This window comes from Manacus candei, unplaced genomic scaffold (genome assembly GCF_025592945.1).
Source record: "Manacus candei isolate 608988 ecotype Guabito, Panama unplaced genomic scaffold, ASM2559294v1 h1tg000003l, whole genome shotgun sequence".
Lineage (NCBI taxonomy): Eukaryota > Metazoa > Chordata > Aves > Passeriformes > Pipridae > Manacus > Manacus candei.
The window spans coordinates 20,345,695-20,371,744 of NW_026138051.1; the positions used below are offsets into that span (position 1 = coordinate 20,345,695).

The 26,050-nt window shown below is 48.4% G+C and overlaps 1 protein-coding gene across 15 annotated transcripts in view; it reads right to left on the minus strand.

Moving 5' to 3' along the window:
- ARHGEF9 (Cdc42 guanine nucleotide exchange factor 9) overlaps positions 1-26,050 on the minus strand; it is a 206,395-nt gene that overhangs the window by 83,656 nt on the left and 96,689 nt on the right. For 2 of the 15 annotated variants that reach the window (XM_051790152.1, XM_051790172.1), the window contains exons 2-3: positions 25,128-25,212; positions 24,055-24,116 (exon numbers count right to left, since the gene is read on the minus strand). The exons of 11 other annotated variants lie outside the window; for them this stretch is intronic. In XM_051790152.1, the coding sequence (XP_051646112.1) occupies positions 24,055-24,084 (30 nt within the window). In that variant the 5' untranslated portion in view covers positions 24,085-24,116; positions 25,128-25,212. The remainder of the gene's footprint in view (positions 1-24,054; positions 24,117-25,127; positions 25,213-26,050) is intronic. 2 more of the 15 variants (XM_051790182.1, XM_051790231.1) reach the window with 2 other exon arrangements.

The following is a 26,050-nucleotide window of genomic DNA, read 5'->3' on the forward strand; positions in this document are numbered from 1 at the left end:
TTGCTCCAGGATAATGCCATTGCTCTGGCATCAGAGCCATGCTGGGAAGGGGCAGTTGGTTCTCTTCTCAATTTCAAAACACCAAATTGGATCCATGGTTTCCATTTGGGCTCATATCTAACAGCTACTGCTGGTTCCAAGGTGTACTGCCAGGGGAACCAGAGCAAGAGGCTGGAATCTGGGAGGAGTCATCAGGAATTGTTTTGTTTCTGACATAAAATAGTGCAGTTTTTAAATGTGAATTTTCTGATTCTTTCATGCATTTAACTTCTCAAATTGACCTGGGTTTTATTTAATCTTTTAAACACCAAAAAAAGTGAGTTAAAATGTTGTATGAGAAAAAAAAAGGAACAAAAGAGCATAACCATTTCAGTTATGCTCTTAGACATTTGTCAGGATAATTTTATTCCTTCTGAAACACAAACTCTTTCCAAACTGTGAGCAAGGTTTCAGGTTGAATGCTGCAAGGTCAGAACAACACAGATTTTCCCTTTCTGGAGCAACACATGCTCCCATCCCCACGTCCAACCTTCAGAGTGGCTATTCAGGACTCTTCTTCCCATAACAATCTTGTCAAATTAATTCATCATTAAGGACAGATTTTTTTCCCTCACTACTGTGCGTTAATTAGCGAAAGGGTTGCCATGGAAACCCAGCAACACTTGTTAACACCACAGAATTCACCATGTTGGCAAAACTTGGGCTTAGAGCCCCGCAACAGGCGCAACGACAGGCACCAGTGCTGGGGACGTGTTGGAGCCAGATTGGCTCCCTTCATGGAGGCTTTGACATCTTTTACTCAATAAAAGTTGGAAAAACTTCTAAAAACCTGGATATTGCAAGGATCTGTAGTGACAGAACAAGGGGAAACAGCATTAAGCTAAAGAAGGGTAGAGTCAGATTGCATATTAGGAAGAAATTCCTTCCTGTGAGGGTGGGGAGGCCCTGGCACAGGTTGCCCAGAGAAGCTGTGGCTGCTTCTGGATCCCTGGAAGTGTCCAAGGCCAGGTTGGACGGGGCTTGGAGCAACCTGGGCTAGTGGAAGGTGCCCCTGCCCATGGCAGGGGGTGGGACTGGTTGGGCTTTAAGGTCCCTTCCAACCCAAACCAGTCTGGGATTCTATGACATCAGGACTGTCATATCACAGTTATTCTGTGGATCGATCTGAGGGTAGGCTCCCATTTTCCTGATGTTTTAGTAAATGCAATAGAGAACACTGACAGGAACCAAAATAAAGCAAAAGAGGTTGAGCTGAGTGTGTATGAACAAAGTTCAGGCATGTGCTCAGCCCCAGGCACTCACCGCCAGTAATTACCCATGGCCAGCTTAGAGCCTGTGGCCACCAACTGCTGACACCACAGTGGTGGTGAAGGCGCACTGGAGGGGTCCCCAACACCCCCTCCAGCTGCCATGACTCTGCCTGGAGGGATCTCTACTCTCAAGCCTCGAGGGTTTGCAGCCCTATAACACCCTAAGGGAGGTTTCCCCACCACCACACTCCTGCCTGATGATCAGAAACTGCCTCCTGAGAGCCTGTATTTGCTGTGATCATCCAATAACTGCTCCTTCTATCACCTGAGGCAGTTCTACTCAGCAGCTCTTTGTCCTCAGAGCATTTGGAGAGCAGCTCCTGCTTTGTCGCTGCTCTGCCAGGCCAGCCAAGGCACTCTGCAGCTCACCTTCATGGACAGATCCTCCATCCCCTCAGCCCTTGTCCCTGTTCCAGCTCAAATACATTCCTGTTGAGTACTGGCAATCCAACAGTCTGCTCTAGTCCAAGTGAGCTCCACTCTCTGGTACAGCAGCATTAATCTCTACTGGAAATTCATCTCCTAATCCATCCTTGGATCATACCTTGCTTTTTTATGGCCATGTCACACTGTGAGCTCTCCATCAGCCTCTGATCACCCTGATGGAGTCCAGCCTTTGTCCTGCATGCACAGTGGAAGCTGCAGCAGGCACTGCTCTCCCAGGGAGCCACACGCTGCTCTCTGCTGCCGTGTGCTGCCAGTGACCTCAGCCCTCTGCCTGGTTATCTGGTTACCCTGGTAATATTCCATCTCCTCCTTTGCAGAAAAAGTCAAGGCTTCAACCACCTCTTTAAACAGTCAGTTCTCACTATCTGTGTAAAATCAGATACAAGTCTCAGCACCAGATTAATGCAGGTATTTCAGGACAAGAACAAAATCCCAGGTTCCCCCAGCAAACAAAACCTGGAATAAGGCAGGGATTTGTCCATCCCTCGCTGAGCCAGCTCCTGAGGAACACAACGCTCACCAGCAGGTCGCCTCAGTGTCTCAGACCAAGGGAAGTCCCCCTCTCCTACGCTTACTGGAAGAGAAACAATTTTGGCTCTTCCATCCTGTGAAACACCAGCAAGCCCAGGCAGAGCCCCCCACCCTGAGCACCCTACTGGGGATACCCACCCGCCCACTGCCCCTGCAAATGCTTCATAAGAAGGAGGAGCCAGGTAGGATTTTTTTAACCCTTCCCCCCTTCTTGCTCTTCCGAAGGATACACATGGCTCACATCAAAAGTCAACCCAGGAAACAGGGAGCCAGCCCGGACCCTGCCTGTGCAGAAGGTCACAACAACCTCTCTTCCAAACACCTCCTCCTGCTCCAAGACAGGGTTGCTTCCCACTCCAGCAGATCCTCCCCTACTCACACCACAGCTCAGCACAGCTGTGTGACGAGAACCAACTTACACACCTCTTGCATTTTAAGGAGAAGACATTCAGGTGCACAAGAGCAGGATATATGAGGAAGTTCAGCTTCTCCACAAGTATCCACATTACGACAATTTAATTTGACAAAACCATTAAAGAAATCAAGCTAAAAAAGATCCCTGCTGCCAAGTTTCTCCAGCCCTTTACATCATTCCAGCAATCCACCCAAAGGAATTTTTCTCATCTCAAATAAATAGTTATTTTTGCACTTAAGGAAAGATGAAAACATTTTCTATACTTTCAAACTTTCTCTGGCATCCCCATCAAGCTCAAATCCCTCCTCAAAATACCCTCCAAACTCTGGGGAAAAACATTTGCGGCTGTTGCTAAAAGCTCCAGAAAGTTTCTTTCACAGGCTGATGCTTCTGCAGTGACTCGCTTTCCTGTTACATAATTCAAGGGCCCAAAAAAGACATAAAGGAACAGAAATACTAAACCAAGGCTGGTCTCCAAATGGGAAATCTGAAACACGAAAGAGCTTCTGGGAAAACAACCTTTTGACAGTCCAGAGCATCTCCCATGCCTCAGTGCCCGTTGCTCTACCTCAGGTCAGACGAACACGAAGCTTTCATGTTGTGCAGTCTAAGTGGAGAGAGCCTTCCTCAAAACTGGGGCACTAATTATATTAATCAAGGCTTTCGGTCAGTACATCCCATCAAGCCCAAATTGCTGTTTCCTGAATTAATAGTTCTCAGACCAGTTTCAAGCAGACGGGAATCCAGCAGAGTTGGGAAATCAATGTCAATACACTGAATCCAATAGATTTTATTTTTAGTTTCTGTTAGCGTGAATGAGATCAGAATTGGGTCTTCTTGTACCAGAGTAGGATTAGGTTACCTACTCCTGCAAAATTTCTGGTAAAGGGAAGAATATTAGGGCATATCAAAAATTAAGGGAAATGAAGAAAGTAGACAGGTCACCCAAAATTGAGGAAAGGTACGATTATACTTGGATAATTCTCAGGCATTTCGGTGAGTATCCAAGTCAAATTTGATAATAAAAGAAGAAAAGTCATGTGTAGTATTCCACACTGAAAAAAACCCAGCAATAAATAATAATCATGCACAAACAGCCCAAGGGCCACAGACATGCACTACCAATCCTGTAGAGCCCCATGCAAAGGTACTGGAACACTCCACACAAAGACACCCAAACACTGCCTGTATCCAGGTGCTTCAGACCATATAATTCCTCACACAAAGTAGGGTTTATGGACTTCCTAGTACGTCTGTCATAGGGAGAGTACCGACAAACTTTTACAAAACTGCTCAGTGGTCCCTGTGCATGTGTGGTTCTGCCTCTCAAAGCCAACCCTGGATTAACCCAGGGGCCAATAAAACTCTGCTCTGGACACACTCCACTGCCATCCTTGGAGCCAATCCTTTGTCTCATCCACAGAGCAGTTAGCCCAGATGTAACTGCTGTGACTGAGGGCAGGACCTGGCCTTAAGGAAGGGACAGGGAAAGGCAGGCAAAGGTTAAAGCAGAGAAACAACATGTGAGGAGGACGGCAGGAGCTAGAGGGGCCTTCAGTTTTGATTCACCAGTCGCTGGGATCAAGTGACCTGACACTGCACAGCTGCTCTGGGTCCTCAGCAGAGATTTGAGGATCTGCGTCCGAATACAAACCTTCCTCCCTTCTGCAACCCACCGAATAGCTGGTGAGTGCCTTTGTTTCCAGGTCATCTTGGGCTCCTGCAGCTCTGGAACGCATGGGAATTGGGGGAAGCCCTATGACCTGCCATTCACTTCTACGGGAGTGATTTTTGCTCCTGTGTCTAACCTGAAAACACAAAATTATCATCAAAACTAAGCAGCCCTAGGGGAGACAAGGGACATGCTTGGGGAGAGAGCACCAAAAAGCTGCGCAGCAAACCCAGTCACATAGCCTGAATCCCTTCCCTGCAGCCCTTCCCAGCACTGCCTCAACCATTACTGTGGCTTCCGTGTCTCTCTGGGGTTACTGAGCGTGTCTATCAACTTCCACATGCCTCCACTGCAAACCTCCTAGATAAGAACAGAAAAATGTTCCTGATCCTTCCCTCCAGGATTTAACCCCCTTTATTTGCCCAGATTGGATGCTCTGCCAGTTATTCCCTCCCCACAAGCCCCCCATCTCGGGCAGGTGCAGCCATGAGACCCCTCAAGCTGGGACCACGGTTCAGATGCTCTCCTTATCTCCCCTCTCTGCTCACAGCTCTTCCCATGTTTTTTCTCCAGTAGCTTTAATTCCAGCACTGCCTTGCATTAGGAGCTGCAGTGCTCCTGTTGTCAGCGTTTTATAGGGAAATTCCGATTTATCCTGATGCATGCAAATGATCCAGGCGGGCAGGAACTTGCTTCGGACAGAGCTGGAAGTTTGCTGTGGGAGGCTGCTCTGGAAATGTCACTGTGGAGGATCTAAACTTGGCTGGAATATTCACTTTCCTGCCTCTTGGAGGTCCTCACTCCCAAAGCCACCAAGGTGTGTGCAATACTACCTTCACCTGGATGAAAAGACTCACAAAAGAATCCATCCATCTATCCATCCATCCACCCATCCCTCAGATCTTACAGGCTCACAGTGAATGTCCCAGACACGAGGCTACGTCTGGCCTCCCCCAGGGCTGCAAAGCATCACTCAGCATCACTGGTCTATGGTTTCCCCCCCAAATTTCTCCAAGTGCTGCAGAGGTGGGTGCACAGCTCTCCAGCTCGCACATGTAAGAACTGCTACCGACCCTGCATTTTCAGCTTCTGGGCATCTTACAGCCTCTCCTCCCAAATTCCTTGCTTCAACCAGGACAGAAACTCCTTTTTTTCTAGCAGCTTGGATTTTTAACAGAAATTATCTCAACACAATATAACCCCTCTAAACTTGCCTTTTTCACACTACAACCCCAGTGCGAGAAGGGCTTATGAGCACAAGACAAGCCTAAGAATATGAACAAAAAATCCTGAAACTGAATTCAAACTAAAGAAAAATGAAACTGAAAACTGGGTTCCCCCAGCTGGACACCAAGGAAAGCACCTGTTGTCCATGGGGAAAGCTGCCATGCCCATGCAATTCCCTCCCTGCAGTGCCAGAGGCAGGACCAGGAGTTTTTAAATCACTGTTAACCATCCTCTTTTGCAGAGGGGAGGTTTCTTCCTGTTATTTTTAAACTCTGCTGCCTGGTACCTTACAGATGACAACCTTTGCAGAGCAGCTGGCAGCCCCTCAGCTCCCCAACAACGGGCTGGTGCCTGTGGGAAGGCTCCAGAGCCATTCCCGGAGCCATCACGATGCTGGGCCTCCTGCGGCAGAGCTCGGCAGCTCCAGATGAAAAGGTGTTTTATTTGCTGTGGCTCTACTTCCCATCCTCAGTGCTGGAAATAATTCCAGACTGAGAGGGACCCAAGGGATATTTTGCAGAGAAAACCGTGGGCAGCTGAGACATTGGAGTAATTCTGGAACTGAAACCTGGAGGGACTTCCCTTCATTTTTGCTTTTTTGAGTGTTTTTTTTAGTGTCCTGCACAAAATTCTCTCTCTTTCAGTGGTGATTCTGGAAAATTAGCAACATAGCTTCGCTCTGAGCTTTTAAGCTTCTGTCTGCGTTAATTTGCAAACACTGATATTTTTTTGCCTCTGTGTGCGTGCCTTTGTTCTGAACGTCCACGAGCAGGATGAAGGTACTGCGACAGCAATTCCTTAGTCCTCATCCATCCACTGTTTAGGAGTTTCACACGGAAGGGCCCAAAGAAAGGGTGCACGCACCTCCAAAATCTCTCCCCGACCCAGATCTACCACCTCAGAGCTTTCTTGCACTGTGTTGATGACACAGAAAGGAATCGCCTTCTTTCTGCAGCAGCCACAGACAACAGCCACACGCCTGGTGAGGGGACTAGGGCAGCCTCCCAGAGGACTAACATATTAATGAACTCAGAGCACACCAAGCTCAAACCTGGGAGGAGGAAGGACAAGCAGATAGTCAGGGTGGATGGCTGGTCTCCTTGCCTGTCAGAAATGCTGGTGTTGTGGCGGTTGTGGTGAGGGCCAGGCCAGGCTGAGAGACACTTCCTCCACCAAAGGAAGAGCATGGGGCCTGGCCAGGGCTCACTGCAAGCTCGCATTGATCTTTCTCAGCCTCCATCACCCACAGGATCTCACAGTGTGGTTACAGCACTGATGGGAAGAGCAACTCACCCTCAGTCAGGCCCCTCTGCCCCCAAACAACCTGGGCAGTAGGTTCTGCTTGGTTGTTTGGGTTTATAAAAAATGTCATTTAATCCCTGTTTCCAGACCAAAGCACAGCTCCCTGGGATTGTGCTGCTGACTCTGAAGCACATGGATAAATGCCAGGGCCTGCACAGATGAGTCCAGCTGTGAGCAAGGAAGACACTGGGGTTTGCAAGAGCATCAGCATCCACCCCCTCTCGGCCTGGCAGATCCCTTCCTCTCAGGAAGGCAATCCTGCCCTAACAAGCTTTAGACCAAGCCACTTCCTTTGCCACTGCCTTCTAAACCTTGATACCCAGGATCATGGATGTCAGCACCATCTTTGATGGGTAAGGTGAGCGGTGCCACTGCATTTCCTACCCACGTCCTTCTGTGGGCAGCCCCACAGCATTCCAGGGAATACCAGTACCTGGCCAAGCAGCTTTCAGATAATCACATACCTGACCTGAGGTGGAAATCACTCTCCCTTCTTCCATGTATCAAGATACCTCTTGAATTCCTTTGGTTTAAACACTCATCAGTCCTGAGTAGTAACTATTAGAGTCTGAAGCCACTCTGTGGCTTTGCAAGGGATCAGCCTCAGGGGCAGAGAGTTTGGAGGAAGAAAGCATTATAGTAATGAATTCTCAGCTCAGACTCTACTCATCAGTCAGGAAACACTGAAAAGAGGGAGGTGCCATGGGATCCCTAAAGAAACTTGCCATCTGCATCAAACAGCAAAGAATTATTCATCAATTAGAGAAAGGTTAAAGACCAAAAGCCCCCACGGCACATGGAAAGCTCCTGTGGCACACTGTCCTCCAGCCTCTGAAAGCTCAGTGGAGCCTCCTGCAGAAGGGCAGCCACATCCTTATTCCACCTTAGGGAATACTATGTATCAAGGAAATGCAGAAGTATTTATTCTGCCTGCTCTTCCAAAGTGCCACTGTCAGGTACGAGGAAGGAAATGGAGCCACAGTACCTGCATCCTCTGACTGGTGCAGCAAACTGGGCAAAGTTAATTTAGACATGAAGAAAAAACAAGATAAAAGACAGACCTGGCATCCCAGAGGAGATAAAATCACAGTGCCACAGAATTCTGAAGTGCACCACCTCTTAGCTTAAACAGGTGCTTTGGATTTTCAGGCATACAGGATTCAAAATTCCAGCTACAGACAAACATCTGTGCTGCTGGATTTCAGGCCTGGAGCTGGCATGGCCTTGGGTCTTCCCTTTGGGCCTGGTGCAAACACACTGCCACCCCTGAGACATCAGGTAATATCAGCTGCCAACAACTGGTAAGTCTCTTTATCCACTGGGGTTTGTACTCCCTGAAACTCCCAAATAACAGTATATCTTGTTATAATGGCCAAAAATAACCTTGAAAATATGCAAAGACTGACGATGTCTGACATTCAAAATAATGTAGTTGTGACATTTCACTTTGTTATTATAGCCATGGACAAATGGTTCTGCTAAAATATCTGTCACAAGCTAGTCCCTTATGCCCAGACTACAACAATCTCTTTTAGCAACTAAAAGGTTCTGCTAAACCATTATGAACTTAACTCCAGTCAGGAAAGAAATGGAAGAACTGGAGCACCAAGGTAGCAGCTATTCTTGTTAAATTGGTCTCAATTTTTCAAGGATCCTGTTGAACATTATAGAGGTCATACCCCGCGCTGCTGTGGAAACCTAAGAAGTCTCTAAAACCCATGGAGTTTAATAAGAAATGCTATATTCCCAAATTGCCTCAAATGTTTTACAGGGTATTATGACTTTCAGCTTTATAGGTCCAAACCACTAACCAAATAAAAAGTCTATTTCTTCCAGATTTTCAAGGTTCAATTTTTAAAAGGCCAGAGGCACAGACTGTTTCTGTGAACCAGGGAGGCCTCAGCCATCAGCTCCTATCAGAGATCCAACCGTCCTTCCCAGCTCCCAGGGTTTGTGCTCCCTGTGCACAAGGGTTCATCTGTTCCCATATTAACCTGGTGCCATTTACTTTTTTCAGCTTTCCTAATCATAGAATCCCAGAATGGTTTGGGCTGGGAGCAACCTTAAAGCCCATCCAGTCCCACCCCTGCCATGGGCAGGGACACCTTCCAGTATCCCAGGTTGCTCCAAGCCTTGAACACTTCCAGGGCTGAGGCAGCCACAGCTCCTCTGGGTAACACTGATCTAAGCTCTAATGTTCTAAGCTCTTTTTGTATTCTTGAGATAAAACTTCTCCTGAAAAGCCAAAATAACCTGTCATGGGACACTTCAGGCTGAGCAGCATCAGAGGATAAACCTCAGCATCCTGTGGGATCACGTTGCCAACATCCTTGGCTGTACATTTTCCATAAATCTCCTACATCTAGGTTCCTATTTCCCATGAAGCATGGTCTGAATGGACCGAAGTGGTTTATCGTGCCTTTTTCTCCCTCCTCCTGCCCTCACAGACACACTGTTGTTCTGCTGACAGGACTGAAGCCCTGCCCAAGGTTGTGCCACTCCAATTTACTGATGGATACCACAGCGTTCCTGGGGCTCCAGGCAGCTCAGTCTGTGGCCTTGGCAACTGTGTCTTCAAGCACGGACATGAATTATGGCAGTGGTGGTGCTGGTGGGGTCCGTCCAGCTGGACTGAAGCCACGACTTTCCTTGGGGTCACAGTGGCTTTCCAGGCACTGCCAGCTGGGGCTGGATTTACACTTTTCATTTACTGTATGTTGGGGTTGTAAAATTTCATCTTTCTTTCCATGCTGCCCTTCCCTTCTAGATTAATTTTATTACCAGCTCTTTTTACGGGCACTATAAACCACTGTTCCACATTTGGGCCCCGTTTAAGAAGATAAATTTCTATACAGACCATCTGGTATCTGAGGGCAACTCTTGAAGCACGCTCCTTGTTTCCCTTGTTTTCCTCACTGGACTCACATCCTCTTTATCCCCTTCAGAGGAGGTCAAACCAATAACACAACTAGTCAAGTACTGAAATATCGCAGCTGGTTTCTCTGGGGGGCAGATATTGTCCATTACACTCCCAAAACACAGGCAAGGACACTGAGGACCCTTCAGGTCCCTTGGGTCAGCTCAAATCAGCTGCTGGAAAACATAAGCAAATGCTGCTTTTTTGGGATTTACCCTTTACTTTCCCCACTCATGTTTCACAAATAAAAACCAACATCTTATTTCTCACTGAATGACAACACTGCAGTTCAGCAAATTAATAAACTCATTCACAGCTCTGTGCCTTGATTACTCCCTCTCTTTTATTACAAAGGAAAATGTCAAATCCTTTAATTTGAGTCTTTCAGGAGCATTTGAGCAGCTGATCAGCAGTTCCTCACCTCTGAAAGAACTGGCTCACAGGGGCTGCTCCACGCACAGCCTCAGATCTGATTTCTGATCCCACCCCTGCAATCCAAATCCTGCCAGGCTGACTCCCAGTTTACAGCAGTGAGGCTGAATCTCCACTGCCTGGAACTGGAATTGCTATCAGATAGGGTGACTTTAGGCTGGATTTTCATTTTGATGCTGAACTGCAAACACCAGCCTGGCTAAGCTGAGCACAGGGCCATCATCCAGAGCCATCCACCCAGCTCAGGCGGTCAGGGGGTATCGGTCACTGCCGGCCCAGGTGCCACAGCCTGCAGCTCAGATTAACATGTCAGCACAGGGCAGCCCTAAGCACCTGCCTCTCCACTAATATTACAGTCTCCCTACATGTTTTGCTCTCTCTGATCCAGCCTGGCCCACCCTGCTCCTCTCCCCGGTGTTCCCAGAAGGCTGCACGCTGCTCTGTGTCTCCAGCTGAGCATATTCATGAACTTTTGATGGAGTGCTCCACTCCTGCCAAGCCCCAGAGGATGTTTCACAGCGAGCAAGTGAGCTCACGCTGGGGGCTGGGGGCTGCAGCCCAGACCTGGTGCTTGGCCCTGCACTCACAGCCGTGCCAAGAACCCAGAGCCGGCAGCACCGTCCTGGCAGCGCCACTGCCTCCATCCAGTGATCCTCAGATTCTCCAGTGATCTTTTATATGGATGAAGTGCTCCTCTCCTTGCTCCCCAAGCACTGTTTCACTGAGGCATTGCATGTTTGCTCCCTAATACATCCATGCACGCTGATAAATGTTGAGCGTCTCGCTCCCTCCTCCTCCTCTCCCTCGGAATTTTTCCTCCCTTGTTTCAGCCAATCACACAGGGGAAAATTCCAGCCTGAGCTTCATTAGTATAGGATGTAAAAATAGAAGTACGTTATCTTTTGTAGTTCCCTCAGTTAATTCAACAGTGGCACGAAGGTAAAATAATTAAATGTTTGTCTAGTGAAAAAACAAGCCCACGAGAGAGACTGGGTTGGGCTTTTCTGGAACCCGAGCGTGGAGATTTGGGGGTTCTTGTGCTGCACAGACTTCGCCCTCCCCACTCTCCATAGCTACCAAAATGATGATGATTCCTCCTTCCCTCCTTTCCTCCTCCTCAGCTCAAAAATAAACACGATGGAAACTTCAGGAGAAGCTGGCAAATGTCTCTGCTGCAAAGCACAGACCTCCAGCAAGAACTTTCACTGAAATTTCCCCAAATGCTGCCTGGCAATTCCCTCAGCACCTTCAGGAGCTCTCCCGGAGACAAGAGAGCCAGAGGAGCGGGCGGGTTTCTGCGTGGACCAAGGTCAACACAGGAGAGGTTCAAAAAATATTAGTGAGTTGACTTGATCCTTCATCAAAATACTTTTTGCTTTTCCTTCCTAACACTTCACTGCCCACGACGTGCCAGGCTGAGCCGATGTGACAAACTGTCGAAACACATTTTTTTAACAGAAAAAAATTAAACCTAGACTTAAAGGTAAAACTGGCCTCTCTGAGTCCCTCTATCATATGTGACATTCCTGTTGGAAAAAAAAACCAACAAGGGCTCTGAGAGCAACTTGCTGGGAAAAGGCTACAACGAGTGGTTAGAGCTCCAGTCTGCAGTGATCTCCTGGGCTTCACCTTGTTTTTTAAGCTCACCTTAGTTAATAAAATAACCACAGAGGTGCAAAATCACCTGAGCATTTATCAATCCCCAGACATAAAACCTATAAGATGCTGTTCACTGATTCCATAAAGTAACAAGTAAGTATCCCCTCAATAATTCTGCTGGCTAATAATATCAGTTACCAAAGGGAAAGGACCACAAACACCACTGTTTCTCACTCTCTGAACTCCCATTTCGTGGTTTGTTACTGCTGTTACATTGGTAATGACCTGTTTACGACAAGGCTTTGGAGGGTGTCAAATCTCAACCACCTCCGTGTTCCCTGCTGGAGTCCGAGATTTCTATTGATGAGCTCCGTGGCTTGATGTAAAGGAAATGAGCTGAGTTTAAGGGTTGCTGGCACTCTCTTTGAAGAAATGCCTGGGAATTTTTAGACAGAGTCCTCAGCACAACAATAAAACGCCATGGCTGTGAGTCACAGTGGGCAGCACCTCCGTGTGAGTCCAGGAGCAGCAGAGCTCTGTCTGTACATGTGAGAAAATAATAAAAAAACCAATAACCCAGAAGAGCCCCACATGTCCAAATTCACATGCAGGAATGGGCACTTATTTGGGTCTCTGAAGCTCCACGCAAATCAACATTCCTTGCAAGCACAGAGGGTCACCTTTCCACTGCTCTGGGATTCCACAGGGTCACACCAGCTCTGCAGGTAATTCCTGATGTGCGGAGCTGCAAATCAATGTCTTGCTGCACACTGGGTGTGTTTGAGTGTGCAACAGCCTATAGACTTTTTATATTCTGTGCTTATAAATACATTAGGTATTAAAAAACAGTCTTTCCTTGGGGTTAGATGGGCAGTGAGTTTGTAAAAAGCACCTTACAAACGTCTGGCCATATACATTAATACAGTCTCCAAAGAGACTTTATGTTTCTCTCCAAAAACTGGTTGCATATTTACTGTTATTTCAAAATTATTCTCCTGGAAGTGAGGTGGACAGGTTTGAATTACTGACATATTATGTCAATGCATGATAGTCTAGGACAAAAAAAAAATTAAAGCCTGAGAGCTACAAAAAAATCTTGTGATTTCCTATCAAATTGGAAAGCTCCGAAGCCTTAGCTGACCAGGAATGTGGTTCATTGTTTTGGAGGTCTTGGACTCATGCCCAAACTCTCAGAATCCCACCCCAGCATTCTCCCCATTAGGTCCATCAGGATGAGCAAGATCCCTGGAGTTCCAGCCCATAGACATTTTAAAATGGCTGGAGCTACTGCAGGAAAAGAAAATGGAGGTAAATGTTCTATATTTATGCATCAATGTAAAGTGGGGAGAGTTTCTGAGTAAACAGCACAGGATGGAACAGAATTATTTAAGAATTAAGGCTTTTTTGCATGTTAGAAGAACCCAGTGCTCTTGGTAATGAATACAGGAGCCTTTTTAAAAATAAGACATTGAAGCTGCTGGACACAGATAAGACTCCACGGCTTTGTCTCTGCAGCACTCCAGCTCACCAAACACTGCTTGTGCTTTCTAAGGGTCACCCTTAAATCCAGAGGACTTCTGGCTACAGAGATCAGGGAGGTCTGGAATAGGCTATTGAACTGCCAAGATAAATCCTGTTCTTGCAGCCAACTCCACCTCTATCAATCTTCCAAAAGCAGGAATCAAAACACTGATTCCAGCATTTGCAATATCTCACTTACTTGCTGTTGCTGCTGCTTCTTCTTTAGGACCAGTGCCAAAACCAAGACTTACTTGCAGCTCCTGGCACCTGTAAGCACAGTCTACACCAAATCACCACCTAATCAAACCTGGACCTTTCCATCCAGCAGTCCTTCCAGGTTCCCAAAGCACTGGTGAACGGGCTGACTGGCTCACACGTCTCCACCTCCCAGCTTTCCAGCACAGGCAAACTGGCAAATCCTCCCCCCTGTTAAAGGCTTGAATCCACTCCAGGTAATAAGAGTAAAACACTCCCTTTCTCTGCTCCAGCTTTACCAACTGCCCATTTCCAGAGCCCTCCTACTCCTGAATCCATCTCAGCAGCTCTGCTGCTCCTCTCTGCACTTACCATCACAATAAACTCTATTTTAGGCACATCCTCCTGGTGTTGCCCCTCCATTAAGCTGTGCCCAGAGGTGCCTGCATGTGAGGAAACACCATGTTCCTTGTAATTTGGGGGGCTCGGGGTTCCAAAAACCACATTTTAATCACCTATTCTGCCCAGATCCAAAAGAATACTGTCCCCTTGAGATCCCATTCTGGTATTTTCTCTAATCCCAGGAGAAGTGCCGCACGTGAAGGTACATCAGCTGTTTTCCAGAAATACAAACCATGGCCTAGTGGAACACATTTTCTGCATGTTCTACTTTGTCCTGATCTCCAGTCCCAGATTTCCCTTTATAACACACTCCTCTATTATTAGTTTTACCTCCTGCATTGTATCCTTCTCCCTCTTTTATCTGCACTCTCTGGATTTGAAAAAGCCTGCATCTTCCCTTTCCTTGCCTCCATCCCAGACCACAGATGATTCCTCTGCGATGCTACCTCTCCAGATTCATCCCAATTTGAAGGATGAACCTCATCCTAACCTACTGCAAGCTCTGTTCCCATTTCTCTCTGTTGCTTTAAGCCAATTATCTAAATGTGAATGCATTTAACACCCTGCAGTGACAGTCTGAGACATGGGGAGGGGGACAGGCTTGGAAGAGAGAAGGGAGGTCAGAGGAGATACTGCAAACTTGGAGCTGACTGCTCGTGTTCTGCTGGGAATCTCAGTGTCTGGCTGTCAGCAAAGGCAGACATTTCCTTGGATTCCTGTCTCAAACCCTCACCTGTCTGCAAATGTGATGTCTGATCTTTGAGGAGCCTGCCTGGCCTCCTGGGTTACCTTCTTCTCGCCTCACTGCTTCAGTCCATCTCCCAGGACTGCATCCAGGCAGGACAAGGGGCAGGAGGAGACCAAGGGACACTCTGGAAGCAGTGAGGGGGCAGCTCCTCGAGCCCCCAGTGCGCCCAGCAGAGACACTCAGTCAGCAGCCACACAACGCAGAGCGTGTGCTGGGAAAGCAACAACTCCTGCAAGGCCAAGGCAGCAGAGCCTCCCCCCTCCCAGGAGCAGAGGGATGCTCATCCAGCACTCAGCTCTGCCCATGCACATCCTCTGCCTGGCACTTGCCAAGAACTGGATTCAACACAAGGCACTGTCAACAGCCCTGAATGCTGAGGATGGACAAGGAACAAGAAACCTCCTTCACAAATGCCACCAAATACAAGAGAAATGTCACGCTGGCCTTTCAGGAGACCGCTGGGAATGACACTGATGACATCTGTTAGATTCAGGACTTAATTCTGCCAAGTCAAAACAGCAGAAGCCTTGAACACTGATGGACTTCACCCAGTCCCTTAAGCAGGCTGAGGACACGTCCGGGGAGAGGGAACTTCCAGGTGATCAGGAAGCTCTAATGCCTGTGCTGCACAACCTGATCTCCGGATTAAAAAGATCAGAGTAAATAGCACAGTATGGTCCCAGCTCTGCCACTCACACAGGATTATTGACTAAGGAAAATTCCCCGTGTGTGGACAACAGCCCACCCTGACCACCTCAGCCTAGCCTGGGAGACAGAGCATGGTCTTCTCCAAAGAGGGGTGATCCTACAGAAACCCTGTGGCTTCCACCTTCCAATTCCCTGTGCTCACCACCACAGCCACCTCATGCTGTTCCTCTAGAGACAACAAGAGGGAAATGCAGAGCAGAATACCCCAGGACACCCCACTTACTGCCCACCTGCCACACATCCAGCGGGGAACCTCTCCATGGCCACTGCAAGGAAGGAGAGATTCAAATGAACTGTGGGAGGAAGCTGAAAATAAAAATCCAGAAAGTTCAAACATCTGCAAGACCAATGCTTTGCTCTACAATTCTGCATTGATTTCTTGCCTCAAATAGATTTCTAGATGGATTGCAATTAAAGTGAGTTACACAATGCTGTAAAAATGTTACTCATTTCCGTTTCAGATTTTATTTTTGCATCTTTGCTTTCTAGATCCTTTTGCATTTCAACAGTCACCCCATGGATCTTAACTATCTTTTTCTTTCCACTCTTCTTCTGGCCAAACTGCTCTGCATCCGTTTTTCCCTTTCCTTACTCCAAGGATGATGCTCGTGGTGGCTGACACAGTCTTGTAACAGTGTCCTGGGAAGGGCTGGTCAATGGTGAAAATCCCCACTGTGAGCTCTGACTGCAGCTGCTGAGAAAGCCCCCGAAACCTCTGAGCATTTACCAGAGCTAATTCTTCTGTGAGCCACCCTGAACCCTCGGGATATCCTTGTCACATGCCTCCAGGACAGCAATTTCCATCTCTTGTCCTGACTCCTCCTCAGAAGCCACAGGGAGGGAGGAAAACAGTGAGGAAGGCTGGACTACAGGAAAAGAGATCTACTTTTCTGAAAACCTTGTAAAGTCAGCCCAGCTACCACTGAAAAGGGCACTGCTGCCATTAGCCCTGTTCCAGACCTTTGCTGCTCCAGGATGGACATGAAAACATGATAAAACACGGAATTTCCAGCCAGGTCAGCAGTAGGAATGTCAGACACCAAGCCCAGCCCTCCAGAGCATCAGGGGGCTTGAGTTTTACAGATGAATGGGGCTCTTACAAGAGCCTAGAGAGAGAGACACAAGGTTTGGATGAGATACTGAGGAGAAACTTTGGGCTGTGAGGGTGGAAAGGCCCTGGCACAGGTTGCCCAGAGGAGCTGTGGCTGCCCCATCCCCGGAAGTGTCCAAGGCCAGGTTGGACGGGGCTTGGAGCAACCTGGGCTGGTGGAAGGTGTCCCTGCCCATGGCAGGGGGTGGAATGAGGTGATCTGTAAGGTCCCTTCCAACCCAAACCATTCCATGATTCTGGGATTCCATGATTACGAGCATAGCAGTCCCTTTGCACTGACCCAATACAACCTCAGTCTTGAGCTGCTGTGGATAATACAGAAGACTGCTGGTATTCCCAACCCTTTGATCTTCCTTTGACTTCTGAGGGTTTTCAGGCACCGTCTTCATTTTAAAATAAAAAAGTACTCAAGTATTTATGTAGCACAAAGGCTTTAAAGGCTTTAAAACTTCAGAAAAGATTTTTAAGATGCCAGAATGAAAAATGTCACGTACTATTATTGCTTAAATTTCAACCTGAGTTGGAAAAACCCTGCAAAGTTAAAACCATAGAAACAGAAAGGGCAGTAAAACCTAAACCCACTGGAGTGATGGAGAGATGTTTTCAGCTGTGGGAGACCTGTTCACAGGAAAGAGGGGAAGTCTTCCATGGCCAGCTAAGAATAACCACTACAGACATCTACCACCAGGTTTGACAAAACAGGAGGGAACATGCCCCAGGCAACAACCTTTCTTTTGGGGAGAGGATGGACAAACACAGGAGCTCTGAAAGGAATGACCTGGGAAGTAAGATGTGAGCTTGTGTCACTCAGCCAGAGACAGCACGTCTCTAGGAGACAGCACTTCCAGGCAATCCCAGCATCCAGAGCAGGGCTGGGCTGCCTTGGATGGCTTTTGTGCCCTTCCTTTGTGCACCTCAAGCCTCTCCTGGCCCTCACTGCTGGCTCAGAGACCAGGATTATGGTTACCTGGTTATGGTTCTGCCCTGGAACTTGTGCCATGAAAGGCTGAACAGCTACTACTCCAAAGCTACTATTTTTACTTATGCATTTCTACTTAATGCAGATTAATTTCTTAACATCACAGAAATACCACAAAAGGCTTAGAGAAACAAAAAAGCCTCATTCGGATCAATTAATAACGCAGAGCAAGTATATTATTAATGAGTAACAATTGAAGGCTCTAAGGAGGTGCAGAGCCCTTCTCTAGCTGAGTGCTGGAAAAACAGGGGCAATAATAAGGCTGTGATCTGGTGCTGCACATGCAAAATATTTGAGGCCAAATTAATCTTTGGTGGAGCCCTGTTGACATCACTGTTGGGATCTCGGGTGGAATGCAAAATGATGTTTTATACTGAAGGAGGAAGCAGCCTGGGTGGGAGCTCAGCTCTGCCAGGGACCCTGGCAAAGCCCCTGTCCCCCCTCCCCTTTGCCACAGAGAGGGAGAGGCATTTTCCAGAGTCTGTTGCAATCTCACCTGTATTCAGTACAGTTCTTTCCACCCTCAGTTGTCAAACCCTTGAACACAAAAGGGCAATTTCCTTCCATGTGTTTTACAGAAAGAGAAATAAAGATGTACGAAGATGAAACAGCCTCTGCAGCATCACCCATGGGGCTGTTGAGAGGTGGGAACAGGGGGCAGCTCCCCCAAATCCCAGCCCTGGGAGCATCCCATCATTCCCCAACTGCTCCACACTCTGGGCAGACACACAGCTCAAACCAGGCTTTCGAATAAAACATGGAGAGCCCTGATGGATGGTGGATGGAAGAGCACACCCCCTGTGCTGAGCTCATGAGAATTTCTGGTTACAACAGAGATTTCTGTGGTTTTAAAAATACAGAGGATTTAAATTCTCTTGTCTCCAAACATCAGAAATTCGAGAGCTAATGGGGGTGAAGACAGAGTGCTCTGGATAAACAGGTTATTCTGTCACCATCAATTATTGCGTCTCTCTCCATTTGCTCTCCAGTGTGTGCCTCAGACACCATCCCAGACAGGGCACAGAGCTGCCTGCACTCCTGCTTTCAGTCAGCATGGCAATTTACTGCCTCCTTGGGAAGGCTTTGATATTGGAAAACCACAACAGAGCTTTCTCTTCGCTTGAAAGGCACCCATGGGCTCAGGCACAGCAGAAGTGTTTGCAGTGCCCTAGGAGATGAAAGCAGTTCAGAACCTTTCACTTTTATTGGGCAAATTAAAAACAAACAAGTCCTTTCCTTTCTTTCACTCTGCTAATGCCCATTGCCCTCCTAGGCTTTTGAGGCATCCTGCTGAAATACAGGGATTCAGAATAGCCTGGAATTCAGTCTGGCATTGGAGATGGAGACACAGAGAGCACTGTGCAGAGGATAGGAGCACCCAGCACTGCACAGGGCTCCGTGCCCACTGCTCCCTGGCCCTACATGGATGTGGGGTGGAGCTCAGGGTGGAGGATTCAACCCCCTGATGTTACTGCTGTCTGACTTCCAGATCCATCTTCCTTAGCTTTTCGTTTGCACTCCTCTTTCTCTCCATAATTCATGCTGCTCCCCCCTCCCTCCTCCGTGCACACGGAGCGTGTCCGCCCTCACCCCTGATGTGAAGGCACATGATACCCCGGGCACTGACTGCACCAGACAAGGGCTCATCCAGCTGCAGAAGCCTTAAAATGGTGTTGAACCCCCTCCAAATGTCCCCCTGTGTGGGTACAGCTGGCACAGCGAGGGAGGGGGCGAGCAGAGGAGCAGGAGCCCAGGGCTAAAAGTGGCTGTTGACTTCACTCTCCCAGTTGGGTGTAGGTGGGGGAGGTGGGTGGCCGTGAGCAGTGGGAGGTGGAGGGGGCAGCAGCTATTTCCAGCTGCACTCATGTGCCATTTCTCTCTGTGCTGAGATTTTATAGAAAACAGCAGGAGGTGGGAAGTGGGGGGAACCAAAAAGGAAAATCAGAGTCTTTGCAGGAAAAACATGTTAAGGAACAGGGGAAAAGTTGTTACCATCATCACAGCCCTGAGATTCTGCTCTTGAAACAGAGAGGTTTAAAAATATAACAGAACCCAAGGCTACTGGGACTACTCTCCTGCACTGGACACAACAGCGTAGGATGGGAAATGAGGCCACTCGACCAAGGGGTACTGAAATGATGGTAAAAGCTGCTGTTTGCAGAAAGCCTCCTTCCTAATAAACTGCAAGGTTTTCTTCACTCCCAGAGATTATGTAATATGTTCTTGCCTGCTGCTGACTCATATTTTCCAAAATATATCTGGGAAGGAAAACATATGCACATGTGTTTTAATGCATAGGTTTCCCTGCCTGTGTAAAAAGAAGAGAGGAAGGTGCAGCCCTGCACACGCATGTGCACGTTGCCGTGTGCAGGGATGAGAGAGAGGGACAGTCGGGAATCTGCTCGACAAACACAGAGATTAAACCAGCACCGTTTTCTGGAGCAAACCACAGCAATTCTGGAACACAGTGTAGGAGGGGAACAAGGGAACTGGGAAGCTATGGGGGGAGATGGCAAAGTAAGAAGCACTGAGCACGTGCTACGGACAACCTCCAGCCAAACCTGGGCTCTGGGCATGAAACACAGTCTCGTCCTGAGCTTCAAATCCAGCTGGGAAAATGGGGTTTGTGGCACTTGGAGCCACTGTGGCAATATGCAAATAGCAGTGGGCTGAAAGCACCACGGGGGTGGCCCAGCAGTGGCTCAGCAGCACCCACCCCTGCAAAGGGGTGCTAGGGCAGCAGCACCAGCACTTCCCCAACTCCATAAATCCACAGTCTTGCTCCTGTGAATGCCTGTGAATACACTCCGGGTATGCACCAAAGAAGCCAGGCTTCTCCAGATTGAAGATTCATAATTCTAAGGCAGCCAGTAAGTCTTAAGTATATTTGTTCCCAGTCTGCAGGTTTGGGAGGTTTAGCTTCTTTGTTCTGTGTGTGTGTGCACTTTTAATTCTTTAGGAAAGGCTTTCTGACACTTCTGCAAAACCCTCAGTACCCAGGAGATGGGATCGATCTGCTGCTGGGCATCAGAGGAGAGATCCAGCTCCCCTGGACCAGAGGAGACTGAAAATCTATCCAGATGTCAACTCCTGATCATGAAATCAAGGCAGACGCTCTCCACCGACGACAGCTGAGTTTCCTTGCACTGCCTCCTCCTTGTGCCTGTGTGTTTGGGCAAAAGCAGGACACAATTCCCCAGTGCAGCTCCTTGTGCCCCACAGCAGAGACAGGCCCTCTCCTTCAGCATCAGTACACATACACACACATCCCAATACATGGGCACTATTAACATTCCCTGGCTTATTCATCCAGCTTTCCATATGTACAGCACCAGGGTAAGACAATTCAATTTTAACACCTAAAACCTCATCAGAGCCAACTGCCAGTTAAAGGATGCTCTTTCTTGTTTCACAACAACTTTAAAACGTTTCATCTGGATTCAAAACCTGTTCTGTAATTGCTACTTTTTAACTAAATTCATCTAGAACTTCACAAAAGACCAAAGAACATCCAGCCTGCCTAAAAGGTTTTGGAATAAAGCTTAAAAACAAACATTAAGGATTGATCGCGCTTTTCCAAGATTGCACTAAAACTGACTGAAGCTCAACTAGATAAGGAAAGAGAGTTGCATTAAATTAATCAGCACCTTATCAAGCCAGGAAGAAAGAACTGCAGATAACAAGACTTCCCTAAATTTGGTATGAGAACAGAAACTTCAGCGCACGACGTACTGAGCAAACCTTGTCAGATATCCTGAATACAATGCAGGGGAGTGGAGCAGCAGAAATAGCAGGGGAATGTGGTCCACAGAAATCCTTTGAAAAAATCTATTTTCTGATAATGCCAGCAAGAGCCTGGTGCTTTTGTCAAACGGAACAATTTTACTTGACTAAACTTTTCTACAGATATGCCCAGCAAATTAACCCACTGCTTATTGGGGTAAAAGACTGATCCTTAGGGGTTTGCTCTCAATTTCTACTTGTGTAGCTGAGGCCATATTGCATTTTGTCGATAACAAGAAAACAGTTCTGAACACAGTTTGGATCTTTGTTGCTTTGAAAGCCCTCAGAGTTTGGCCAATTCCTCTCCTGGAATCCTTCAGGGTGAGCTGCAGCCCCTCTCACCAGTCTGAGCTCCCTTGTAGGGCCTTAAAAATCCAAAAACTGGCACCAGGAGCAGCTTAGCCCTTGGAAAACAGACACTTCGGGGCAAACATCCCAACTCTGGAGAGGGAACTGATGTGAACAAATCCAGTTGGCAACATGCAGGGATTTTTAGGGCCTGCCCGTGAGGCTGTAGGTTCTGTGGTACAGGGCACAGCCCAGATGCTCACGTCCCCATCACTCCAGGGAGGTCACCAGAGGAGGTAGGTGGGGAGCAGGGCTGGGGACAGCAGCCACTGCCTTGGGAGGCCATGGGATAGCCAGGCATGCTGCCTTCCCACCAGGAGCAGTGGGAAGGACACTCCAGCTTCAGTTCCCCCTGGCAAAAGCACAGTCCCCCCAGGCATGCCCGGGCAGGGTGGTGACAGCACAGCAGCTTTCCCAGAGAAGGACAGGACGCCAGAGCACAGAGCTGTGCTGGGGCAGGGAGGTAATCAAACAACAATGAGCAGTCTAGAAATCAACTTTGGGCTTCAGCCAAAAAAAATAAAAGGGAAAACAAAGGGCCAGGCTGCCTCACCCTGTGCCATGGCAATGGGGTGACTGCTCTGCCTTCGTGGCCGTGGCCCCCGGGCGGGGCTGCCGGCTGTCCCCGGCACCGGGGGGGTCGAGCTCTGTGTCCTGCCCGCCCTGGGCGGTCCCGGAGGGGGACAGCACCTCCTGGACCGGACCCGGCCGGCCGAGCAGAGCGCTTTGCAGTGCGGCCCCAGCCCCGCTCAGCCGCGGCTGCTGCCGAAAATAGCCCCGCGCTCGCTGCCAACAGCCCATACTTGTGTTATATATGTCTCAGCTGATGCAAAGGAAGGGGCAGGTGCTGAACCACATGGGCCCTTCACATGGGCACGGGGACGCTGGGCTGCTCCCGGTGCCTGCTATGCTGGGGGCTCCCAAATCCTCCAGGGTAGATCCCCCACAACACTAGAGCAGCTCAGCCCACGGCCCCAGCGCCAGCCTGTCCCTCTGACACAGCCACACAGCAAGCTCTGGGTAAAACTGTACAAGCCAGAATGCAAACATCATGGCATGCCTGCCCTGCCTCCCCCACAGACCCTGTGCCCTGCTCCTGCTCCCAGCCCCACAAACCCGTCTCACCACACATCTCTCCAACCTCCCGGCACTGTGAGGGCAGCAGGAGTAGCTATCAAAGTAGCACATTTCTATGAAATTTTCTGTAGGGATAAACCAGAGTCGGTTGAAATCCAGACCTATTTCTTTAAATACCTTCCTGCACATGCTCCCTTCGCCCCCTAAAACTCTTTAGTTCAGGTGGTGAAGCTTTTAGGTCTGCCCAATGTGTTCATTAACAATAGAGCTCTGGGGGCTTCCTGCCCTGAGCTCAGATGCCGTTGTGAACACACCCTCTGAAAATAAGGGAGTAATACTCTACGAAAACTGGGAATAAGGAGTGAAGGCTGCATGGCCCTTTGGTGGTGAGGAGGCCAGCAGGGTTAGAGCCAACCTGGCCCTCTGTGGGTACTTGCAGATTAAAACTCATTTCCACTCAGGAAAGAAATCCAACCACAACTAATGAAATAAAGAAAATAAATCATGGTTCCTCCAGCAGCTCTTCCTCCAGGAGCATCTATTTTTAGTGAGAAGCATCAGTCACTACAGTTTGCTGTCTACAACAGCTCCAACAGGCAAAATCCAGCTAGGCTGGGCCAATGTGGGCATACACACGTTGCCCACCTGTCCTGCCATTCCCCCACCGACCAGCCAGAACACCACCACAGAAAGGGGAGAAACAGGAGTCCATTGGTCTTGGCTGCTCCATGGTACTGGAGATGGGGATGACGTTCCTTTTCCCCACGTGGGAAAGAGGAGGCACAAGGCAACAAAGGAACATGCCCAAGGCCATACAGTAAGTCAGTGGCAAAGCCAGGACCAGGCAGAATTATCCTCTGTAACCCCTGAACAAGCACTCTCTTCAAACAGGCCAATTCTTACACAACTATTAACATGTGGGAGTTTTCCTCAAGCTTCCCAACTTCTGGTCACTGGAGACTCCGCAGCTAAGAGACAAATCGCTGTGTTCTACCAAAATAGCTCTGCCAGCATTTCACTGGGAGAAACGGATTGAACACGATTATCACACCCAGCTAAGAAAATACACATTGCAAATACAAAATCCAGGACCCCTCTCCCCGACAGACAGAGATGCATCATCACAGCACAGAGCACATGGATACAACACGGCATTGCACACACACACATGCACCAGGCACCACGGAGCACAACCAGCATTCCCTGAACGCACAAACCAAGGACCACAACGAAATGAAATGACAATACAGAGAGGAGTTCTAGTCACAAATTAAAATAAAACCAACCAAAAAAACAAAACAAAACAAAACAAAAACACCAACAAACTTACATGGATTTTTGGCAATTTTCCTTCAGACATTATACACAGCAGCTGGGCTGTGTACTGAATACCTGATCCGAAAAGAAATATAACCACATTATGCAAACAGATGGGGGTAGAAGTCAGGTGAACATGCAGCTCAACAACACTCATCTATGGGCTGAGAAAGCACCTCTGCATTCCCACAGAAGGGCTCAGATCGGGGCAGATCTTCATTCACTACAAAGCAAGTGCTGTGCTGCTGCCATCCTGGGGAAAATCCAAATGGCAGGACACAGCAGAGCCATCGCGTCAGAGACCTCTGAGCGGTCCCGTCCCCTTTAACTTGTCATGTGAGCTTTAACACAGAGGTGGGAAATATCCAGGGTGGGGGAAGAAGCCTTTAGAAACCCAAAAGGAAGCCCTTTATCAGCCCTAAAGAAAGAGCATTAAAATCACTGTGCAGGCAGGACCAGCCGAAATCATCCCAACACGTCAGTTTGCTGGGAAGCACCCAAAGAGGGGGACATCACCCACATCACCCTTTCCCTGTGGTGAGGGGGGTGTTTGAACCTTTAAGACGGTGGATTGCCGTTCAGGAGGAACGGACTTTTTATGGACTGTGGGAAACAGGGTTGCTATGATACAGGCAGAGGCATTTTCATGAATCCTGTGGCAAATAACATTGAATCCTGCTTAAGCAGACAAACAGCAAGGCAGGTCTCCCCTCACCCAGTCTCAGCAAACACACAGCAGCAAGCACTGAAAGAGATTTTATGCATTATAAATATGCTATTTGCAGACAAATGATTTTTTTTTCTTTGGGGCCGCATTTTCCAGAGGGTCAGTGCTTTGGTTCCTTAAAGGGAACAATCCTTCTTCCTCATCCCTGGGCTTGAGCATCCTCACAAATGGGAAGAACTCAGTGTTCACAAACCCAGGGGGAGTCACAGGGGTAAACTACTTCCAGGAACCCGACTGTGACCAGCCACGGGCATGACCCAGATTGTCCCACAGAGCTCAGGGAGAAGGGAAGCTCACTGCATGGAGATGTTTCACAGCGTGCAAATGACACCCTGAATTTTGCAAGCACAGTCACTTACGAGCACGGGGAATCTACCACAAGCCACTGGGACTGCTGTCACCCCAAAAAGCTCCTAACGCGGGATGTCACAGACGGAGCTGCTCCTGAAAAGCATGGCAAGACGGAGTTGTTTCAGTGGCTCCTCACTCCCACAAAGCCGGCGCTCCCAGGCTCCGCTGCAGCCCCGGGAAACGCCAGGCTGCAGGGACAACACCACCCAGTGGGGCTGGGGCACGTGGCTCAAGGCCCACTTGAGGAGGTAGTCACTGAGGCCTGGGGTGGGAAACGGAGATCAAACCAAACAAGCACCAAGCTCAGCCCTTGCTCGCTCTTTAATTTCCTCTCTTTCCCTCAAAATTCCAATGGGAAGCCTGAAATGACAGGAACGGTGCTGCTACAACAGCAAAGCTGTACCCAACTTTCACACTGCTCTATATTAACTTTCCTTCTTTAACTCCACCAGCCTTTGGGAGAATAAAAGGCAAAAAGTTGTAATAAAATTAATAAGTTGTAATAAATTAATTCTCTCAAGTATGTTCCACAATGGGAAAAACTCGTCTTGCAGCGATCCCTCCCCAGCAGCTGAGCATGCACGGCCCCTCGTCCTCCCCATGCACCCCACAGATCCCACACAACTCCATGATGGAACCAGAGGGGCTGGCAGGGATGAGCCACTGGACACGGCAGTCCCAGCACATCCACACGCTTCCCAGAGATCTCCCCACAGGTACAAGCTCTGGATCAAGGAATGCACTGGGCACTAGGAAACCGCGCCAGGTACGGAGCATTCCTTGTAGAAATCATATTGAAAGGTAAACCTTCATGCCAGAGAGCCAGTCCTGAGAAAATAAACATTCAGGCACAGCCACAGCCCATTGGAACTTGCTCGTTAGTTTTGGGGTTGGTTTGTTTCTCTCATTTTTCCAAACTTACTCCTCAAAT